The sequence below is a fragment of the Electrona antarctica genome (assembly GCF_951216825.1).
Source record: "Electrona antarctica genome assembly, chromosome: 9".
NCBI lineage: Eukaryota > Metazoa > Chordata > Actinopteri > Myctophiformes > Myctophidae > Electrona > Electrona antarctica.
In genome coordinates, this window is record NC_136790.1 from 57,212,161 (window position 1) to 57,221,107 (window position 8,947).

Sequence of the window (8,947 nt, forward strand, 5' to 3'; positions counted from 1 at the left end):
TCGACTGTTCGCCGCTTCACCTCCCAATATGAATGAATGAATTAACCATTGTAAAGCGCTTTGAGCACTTGGAAAAGCGCTATAAAAATGCAATTCATTATTATTATTATAATAGTGAAATGCTGCTTCCCCATGTTTTGTTCCAACTATGGGATGAACAATAATCCAGCCCCAGGTGACCTAAGGGTTCTAGATGGTTCATATGGCTTCAGCATGTCTGAGATGTAGCTGGGCCCAGAGCCACAGACAGATTTATAGACAAGTAACAACATTTTAAAATCAATTCTCTGGGACACTGGTAGCCAATGTAAGGATTTTATAGGACTGGTGTAATATGATCATATTTCCTAGTTTTCGTCAGGAGCATTCTGAATCAGTTGGAGTCGACGAAGATCGTTGTTTGAAAGTCCTGTGAGCCCCTATTTTTCTTTTTTCTTCTTCGTTGAAGGAGGGACACCCGCACACTGCCACTTACTGGTTTCAGAGATTTTTATTAAAGCAAAGCAAGCAACGTTTCGGTCTTGCGACCTTCCTCAGGCTTAATTCAAGAATGGGCTGACATTGTCACTAAATACATTTCAAACAGTCTCAACAACCAATCAAAATGCATGTAATTATCTCAACAATTAACAGCTGTGAAAAACCTTGTCATGTGACTTAAGGTGCAGTGTTACTGTGAACATTCCTCATATATCATTGTCAATAGCAGAAAACAATAATACAGGGAAAGAGAATTATACATAAATGTCATGCCAGATAACATACAAGGAAGACAGTTAGATAAGCAATTAAATGTCACATATAAGATCCTACTCTGTAAGAGTGGAAAAGAATAAAAGAATTAAAAACATAGCAACTGAAGTGCCTATAATACAGACTGGTCAAGAAGTTCAGATCAACAGCTTTTATAGCATAACATTTAATAGGAGTTCATCATTAAGCCCTTTAGGGTGTAAGGTTTGTAGAGTGTGGATCCAGTAAGCCTCACGTTGTTTTAACAGGGTATCGTGGTTACCACCTCTTCTTGGAAGTTTGACTTGTTCTATACCAACAAAACGAAAAGTGGAGATGTCATGTTTAAGATCATTGAAATGCACTGCAACAGGGTATTCACGGTCATTTCTTCTGATCGAACTCTTATGTTCACTCATTCTCTGTTTTAACTGTCTAGTAGTTTTGCCTATGTACGCCAAACCACAAGGACATTTGATCATATACACCACATGGGTTGACACACAAGTAATAATACTGTTGATCTTGAACTTCTTGCCAGTATGAGGATGATTAAAAAAGGAGATCTTGTGAGTATTACCACACTGGGCACAATGACCACATGGATAGTTTCCCTGTGGGAGAGGACTTAACAGGGTCTGTCTGAGTGAGACCTGGGGAGATTGAAAGTCAGAGTGTACAAGCTGATCCTTTAGATTCCTACCCCGTTTAAAGGAAAATAGGGGTGGGTATTTAAATAGTGTAGCCAATTCAGGGTCAGAGGTTAAAATATGCCAATACTGTTTAAAGATAGCCTTTATCCTATTTGAATAAGGAGAATATGTAGTAACGCATGTAACAGAAAACTTCTTCTCTTTTTTCTGAGTAGTTTTCAAAAGCTCAGAACGAGGCTTATTTAAAGCTAATGTGTACGCTTTGTCAATACATTCAAGTGAATGACCTCTTTGGACAAACTTGGCTTTCATCTCAGATGATTTATCAATAAAATCCTCCATTAGAGGAACAAACTCTTCTCAGTCTTTTTTCTTCTTCAAATTGCTAAATGAAACACACAAGCACTTTTTTGCATTGCAAAACGAGTTGATACCAATTATTTGCATTGCAAAACGATTCGATACAAAGTCAATGTTGCTGTTTTCATTTCAATATAAAATGGATGCTTCGATGCTATTAACCCATTCAGGGCGGGAATCCCTTCTGGTGTTTTAAGCATTATGTCATACTTTAGCTATATTGAAAAATAGCAGATCTACAAGTTCATAGCGCGGCTGTATGGCCGCGCTACGAGCTTGTAGATCTGCTATTTTTTAAAAATCATGAAAATGGGGCACAAATCTTTGAATATATATATATATATATATATATATATATATATATATATATATATATATTCTTTCACAGCGAACGTTTTTTAATTCAAATCTTTGCTTCTCAATGGAATCTTTCAAAGCCAACACTGACCATCCATGTTTCAGTTGTATGTGTATATGCTTGTGGTTCACAGACAGCGTTGGTCATGTTTTCATGTTTGGGTTCCTTCTGCTATGTAAACCATATTAGATTAGATAGCAGGTAAACATTGGAGAAGTCTCTGCCTGAAATGTCAACAACCCGTTTAAAATGTCAACAACCCTTTAGTTGCCCTACAAGGAACTACGCAAATCATGATTGTTGACGGGATGACGATTGACGCGACCGGACGTAACATCCCACAATATGTCCTGTCTGTATATGTCACTGTGTCAATGTTTATAGAGAGATGCAGAGCCATATAATAGAAGAGTTGCGTTATTGAGGGGGCACGGAACAGCTCGGTCACGTGATCCCGGAAGCGCTCGGGCGCACAGTTGCGCTCTCATGGAGAGCCTGATTAGGGACAGTTTGTGCGCCGGAAGTTGACAGACTGCATGGCTCCGTCTTTTTAGCAAATCTAGAACTTCCTGTTTGAGAGCTAGCAAATTTAAGACATCCGGTTGCTTTCAGAATAAAGCGTCGTAAATTAAATAATTATTACATTACATTATTAGTATTATTATTACATTACAGTTATGGTGAAGACACACATTATGTTTCTGTGTAAAAATAAGTAATTCAATAACGTAAAAAAGTTGTTAAATTTGCTAGCTCTCAAACAGGAAGTTCTAGATTTGCCAAAAAGACGGAGCCATGCAGTCTGTCAACATCCGGCGCACAAACTGTCCCTAATCGGCGTCCCCAGTAGCGCTAGATGCCGCCATTACGCAGGCCCCATGAAGTCAACGGAGTTTGCAGAACTCTGTCTTTTCTAAGGCTCTGGAGAGATGAACTTCCGCGCACCTGGTAGGTAATTTGGAGCAGGTGCGATGATAACGAGGCATATACAATGTGGGAGGGAGGGACACCCGCACACTGCCACTTGCTGGGTTCAGAGCATTTATTGAAGCAACGTTTCGGTCTTGTGACCTTCCTCAGGATTAATTCTTAAAGGACCACTTCACCACTTTTCAACCTATCTTCATATAATAGGTCCTCACTAATAATCATGAAAAAATGGCGCAATTTTTTTCTACTCTGTCTGTGTCTCATAGGAGGGCTGTGGGCAGTTCAGAAACCGTCTTCCAGTGACATCATCGATGGGGAATACAAGCTAATAGAAACTGTAGGCTTTCTAGTCCTGAAAAGTTGCAATGGGAAAATGGAAGCCATCGTTCTCACGATAATGAAAATCTAAATATTTTTGTAAAAGAATCGTGTTTAAAAAAAAATCTGCCTAATGATGGAAGACGGAAGACTGTTTCTAAACTGCCCACAGCCGTCCTATGAGACACAGACTGAGTAGAAAAAAATCGTGCCATTTTTTCATGATTATTAGATAGGACCTATTATATGAAGATAGGTTGAAAAGTGGTGAAGTGCTCCTTTAAGCTTCCTTTCCATGTGTCAATGTTTGCCACGTCAGGAGAACATATCTTTCCAACGCTTGTAAGATCTCTTCTCTGGAATAAACACACATAATATTAGGACAAGAATTAGTTTTTCTCTCGGTTGTTGTTTTGGTCTATAATTTATATACAGATAGATAAACTTACAGGGTTTAATTAAGATAACGGCAACGTTTAGCTGTAAATTACATTGTGTTTTTTGTTTACATGGCTGTCATGTTGGATATGGCATAAAGTTTAAGTGTTAATATGACTAACGTGTGTTTATTTCACAGCTGTGTCAGTGTCAGGATTCTTCTGGTCCTCCTGATGTTGGACTCAGGTGAGATCACAGACCATACCTGATCAATTAATCAATTAATGACAGACCATACAGGATCAATTAATCAATTAATAAATTAATCACTGACCATACAGGATCAATTAATCAATTAATAACATCATCATAACCGTTTACAGAACAGTTTGGGTTCATAGTCTGAAGTATGGGTGCAGCAGCACCCCTCGGTGGACGGTTTAAGACCTGCACGTTCACAATTCTAAATAAAGAAAGAAATAAATACATACATACAATAATATCAGTTCATTTTAGTTAATTACTTTGTGTGGCTTATGTTCGTATTGTATTGATAATGTATTAATTTCTATAAAGTCGTTAATGGTGGCTCCAAATTTGAAATGACTACATTTAGGGGCAGCAGTGGATCAGCGGTAGAGTGGCCGGTAGAGCAGCTAGATGTTGGATCCCTGTGGGCTCCCCCAGAGTTAGAGGTTCCCGGTTCGATCCCTGTGGGCTCCCCCAGAGTTAGTGTGGAAGTGTCCTTGAGCAAGACTCTGAACCCCTGATTGCTCCCGATGAGCAGGTTGGTGCCTTGCATGGTTTCCTCTGCCATCGGTGTGTGGATGTGTGCATTTGCACAATCTACAGCATGTAAATGTATGTAAAGCGCGTTGGATAAAGGCGCTATATAAACCATTTATTTAGGCCTTGATGTATACTGCACGTCTCATGTGACAACACACTCGTTGCTAAGAGACACATAGCAGCAGCAACAAGACGATGTTATAGATGTTTTTTATTTATGAGTTTATGTTTGACTGTACTCAGAGTACAGTCAAACACTACTCCGAGTACAGTCAAACACTTATAGTCCAAAGATTATATCACCTTGCGGTCTTGTTTCCATTCAGGTCCTGGGTATTCAATTCATATGCATGACGTGAAAAATAACAACAAAATTCAAATCATCATAAAAAAGTAATAATAATAATAAAGATATGTCCAGGTTGGGGAAAAAGAAGAGAAGGGGGTCATACAGAGGTCGGGGGTGGGGTAGTCTAGACTAGACTAGGACGGGGGGGGGGGGGGGGGCGGCAGTCATTTCCTCTCCCTTCGGCCTGTTGAAAGGTGTGTTTTCAGGCCTGTTCAAAGGACTCAGAGAGGGGGGGGTCTGAGGGGACGGGGCTTTCCACACTGGGGTGGCAGTGTTTGTTTTGAGAGTGGGAGGTACCAGAGATCATTGTTGTTACTTCCTGTAGTATCGTGGCTGTGGTGTTGCTGCCCTTGTGAGGTTGTTAGAAGGTATACAGTATGCTGGTACAGAGTGGGTCTGGGTAAACCACTCCTGGCAGAATGAAATGTTGTCCAGCAGGGGGAGTGGGTTTACCCAGGCTAGGTACAGAGAAATGAAATGAAATTAAATGAAATGAAAGGATTACTGTATTTACCCAGGGTATCTGGGCTAAGCTCAAGAACTTGTTTCCAGCCAGGCCCTGCTCATAGAACACATTTCATCGTAGTGGTTCAATGCCTTGTTCAAGGGCACTTCAGCGGTGGTAATTTTAACGTGTCGGACCGCTGATTCGAACTGGCGACCTTCCGGTATCAAGACCGCTCCGCTATCCGTTGCATTTACTATTTTAAATCCCAACTTCTATTTCTTAACTCTGTTTTCTACCCAGAGCCAAACATACACTATCAAACTGGGTTGGAAAAAGATAGGTCATCAATGGGCCCCAGGCCGAGGAGTAATAATAATAATACAACTTTATTTGTATTGCACCTTTCATGACATGAAATGCAGCTCAAAGTGCTTTACAGAGCAATGGAGAAAGAAAGAGTGGCAGCGGTGGCCGAACGGATTGCGGAGCGGTCTTGATACCGGAAGGTCGCCAGTTCGAATCAGCGGTCCGACACGTTAAAATTACCAGTTCAAGTGCCCTTGAACAAGGCATTGAACCACTACGATGAAATGTTCTATGAGCAGGGCCTGGCTGGAAACAAGTTCTTGAGCTTAGCCCAGATACCCTGGGTAAATATAGTAATCATTTCATTTTAATTTCAAAGAAAGAAAAGCAAGGCATACACATTTAAAATAGTAACAGTAATGCAATACAGTGAGGACATGAATAACACAAATAAATAAAATATCAATTAAAAGCAAGAGTGTAGAAGTGGGCCTTGAGCTGTGCTTTAAGTAGTCAAATTAGTTTGTTTTGGGAGGTTTGTCTTTGTCCTTAGTGACATATAGATGTTTGAGAACCAGGAGGTGGAAGCATAGTCAAATGAGAGCTGAGTTAGAGCTCCAGATAGAGTCCTGAGAGCACTTTTGTTGGACATTCTGCCCAGAAATCTTGTTCTTTGGTTTACTTTTTTGATCAGCTTTGTTGGTGTGTGTGTGTGTGTGTGTCTGTCTGTCTGTCTGTCTGTCTGTCTGTCTGTCTGTCTGTCTGTCTGTGTGTCTGTGTGTGTGTGTGTGTGTGTGTGTGTGTGTGTGTGTGTGTGTGTGTGTGTGTGTGTGCGTGTGCGTGTGTGTGCGCGCGCGCGCAGTGTATTGTCGGGTTCAGATCGAGTATGCAGGTTCAAACGTTCTGCTGAATTGTTCCTACTCCACTACATCAAACGTCAACGTGTACTGGCGCTACAAAGGCGCCCACAACCTCGTCGACATCATCGATGGCGAAATGGATTTCTCCGACCAGGACCAACGCTACAGGGACAGAATCGATACATTTCGTAAGCTCTACGCAGAGGGGAACTTCTCTGTGGTTCTGAAGAACGTCAACCTGAACGATTCCGGGCCGTACAACTGTGATATCCCCAGGGTTAAATACCAACGACAACTGCAGCTCGCTGTCACAGGTGTGTGTGTGTGTCTGGGTGTGTGCGTGCATGTGTGTGTGTGTCAGCCTAAGTACAAATCACGCTGGGCAAGACCTACGCTGTAGGAGACGCTATAATTTTTTGGGGTCGTAAGTTGTGGGATTTGGTCGGAAGTACCGCGCAAGGAAACAACGTTGATGCTTTACAAATCTGTTTACATCTCCGGGAATGAAACAAGCGTTGTGATTGGTCGAAAAAAATATCGTATCTGGGGGAAATACATCTGCAGGGATGTTCCGGACCGACACTTCCGCCGATAGCGTCTCTGCCTTAGGCTTTACTCTTGGCAGATGAGTAAGCCTGGGACTGAGGCTAAGTACAAATAGGCCTATAATTTATGAAAAGGCTACTACAGTGTAGTCGGTTCACGGAAGTTGTTGTAGGTTGTGTGGGGATTATTTGAGTGGGCAGAACCTTACATAAGACTAAATTATCAATATACGTAAAATATAGCCTTTCCATAGGAGTATCTTTTAATATTTGTCCAAAAAGAATACAAACAGCCAATAGCATATAAGTTATGAATCTTGAACCTAATGCAACTAAAGGTTGTTTGCTGTAGTAGGTGTGTTTGAATCTGCAATGTTCAGGGCTCTCACCTTGCAACCCCCCGCGCCCAGCCCCTCCCACCCCTCACAGGGGACAATTCAGAGAGGAAGAGTGTGTGTGTGTGCGTGTGCGTGTGCGTGTGCGTGCGTGCGTGCGTGCGTGCGTGCGTACACAAGGACACTTTAAATGCAAACAAACACAGATCAACACAGAGGGAAATGTAAATAAGTTTATTTGATTCATGAATGGCCCGAACTACAGCGGTCTGATTGAATCTGAATAATAGTTAAATTATTAGAATAGCTTAATATTACAAGCAGGGACGTCGCTGACCATTTGGTTGCCCAACCTGTGTGTTTGATCATGTAAAATAACAGCTGTTCGGTATCTTTAACTGAACCCTCTTTGTGTTTTCAGTCAGACCCACAGAGGGACCAACTCCTGCTAAATCTAAGGGAGACAGTGTGTCTGTCAGAGAACACTCCTACTGCTCTCTGCTCTCCATCATGCTGTCTCTAACCCTCGCTCTGAGGAACTAAACACTTCCTGAACCTGGTGCATTGTGGGTAGAGCGCTGTGCTGTTTGTAGAATTACTGTGTTTTTTTTGCACTAACAGCAGCTTCATAAAAGTGCCATTGACCCATGTTGCATTATGAACCAGTTAATATACAGTACATGCTGGTTTGTAGTAACCTGACTCCGCCAGATGGGGCAGCAGAGAGTACACTGGGTTCCCCCTCCTGCTCCCATCTGGGAACTCTCAGGCAGGTTTGTAGTAACCTGACTCCGCCAGATGGGGCAGCAGAGAGTACAATGGGTTCCCCCTCCTGCTCCCATCTGGGAACAATCTGGCGGAGTCAGGTTAGGTTTGTAGCTAAATAAGTCTCATATAGACTTTGCTTCTGTTTGTTTATTTTAAAAAGTTGCAGTTTCTATTTATTCTTAATAATTCTGTAAATCGTTTTTAGTTATTGATGTCTGTAAATAGTGGCTGTTTATTTGCATCCACCTTTCAGCGGTCGTTGGATTCTCATTCCTGCAAATCGACACTCCTATAACCTCATGTGTCCAAAACGGTTCCCTTTTCATTACTATTTAAAATGTAAAGTTATCTGACATTGCAAAGCTTCTGAAAAAGAAGTTCAGTGTTTGTTTATTTTAAAAAGTTGCAGTTTCTATTTATTCTTAATAATTCTGTAAATCGTTTTGAGTTATTGATGTCTGTAAATCAGAAGCTGTGTACATTTTCTACAGTTTACTTTACTTTAGTTTTGTCCAGAGGACTTTAGAGGTGATGTTGCAGTGATTAAACCTAGATGTGTTAATGTGTGTTTTTGCAGTGCTTAACAGGTGATAATAAAAATATGGAACTGTGAACACTGACCATGTATTAAATGCATTCATACAGACAGACAGACAGACTTCATTATAGCAGCAAGTTGTTGCTTACTTAGACTCCACTCTGCATGTTTTAACTTCCTGTTTGTGGCGGTGAACATGTTCAGTGGAACAGGATGTTGAAAAGCTAGAAAGATCTTTCAATACAGTTTGTTTTGCGGTTATTGAGAAGTACCTTCCTTC

At 41.2% G+C, this 8,947-nt stretch overlaps 1 protein-coding gene across 3 annotated transcripts in view; it reads left to right on the forward strand.

The window, feature by feature from the left end:
- Positions 1-8,737, forward strand: part of LOC306929200 (CD276 antigen homolog) — a 31,597-nt gene extending 22,860 nt beyond the window's left edge. Inside the window, exons 1-5 of one of the 3 annotated variants that reach the window (XR_013790765.1) lie at positions 2,913-3,051; positions 3,929-3,975; positions 6,484-6,795; positions 7,783-8,134; positions 8,228-8,737. Coding sequence is in view for 2 of the 3 variants with exons in the window: in XM_079509641.1 (XP_079365767.1) it covers positions 2,960-3,051; positions 3,929-3,975; positions 6,484-6,795; positions 7,783-7,904 (573 nt within the window). In the remaining variant the exon portion in view is untranslated. Of the gene's footprint in view, positions 1-2,912; positions 3,052-3,928; positions 3,976-6,483; positions 6,796-7,782 lie in introns of those variants that run through there. The other 2 variants (XM_079509641.1, XM_079509642.1) reach the window with 2 other exon arrangements.
- Positions 8,738-8,947: the final 210 nt, after the last annotated feature.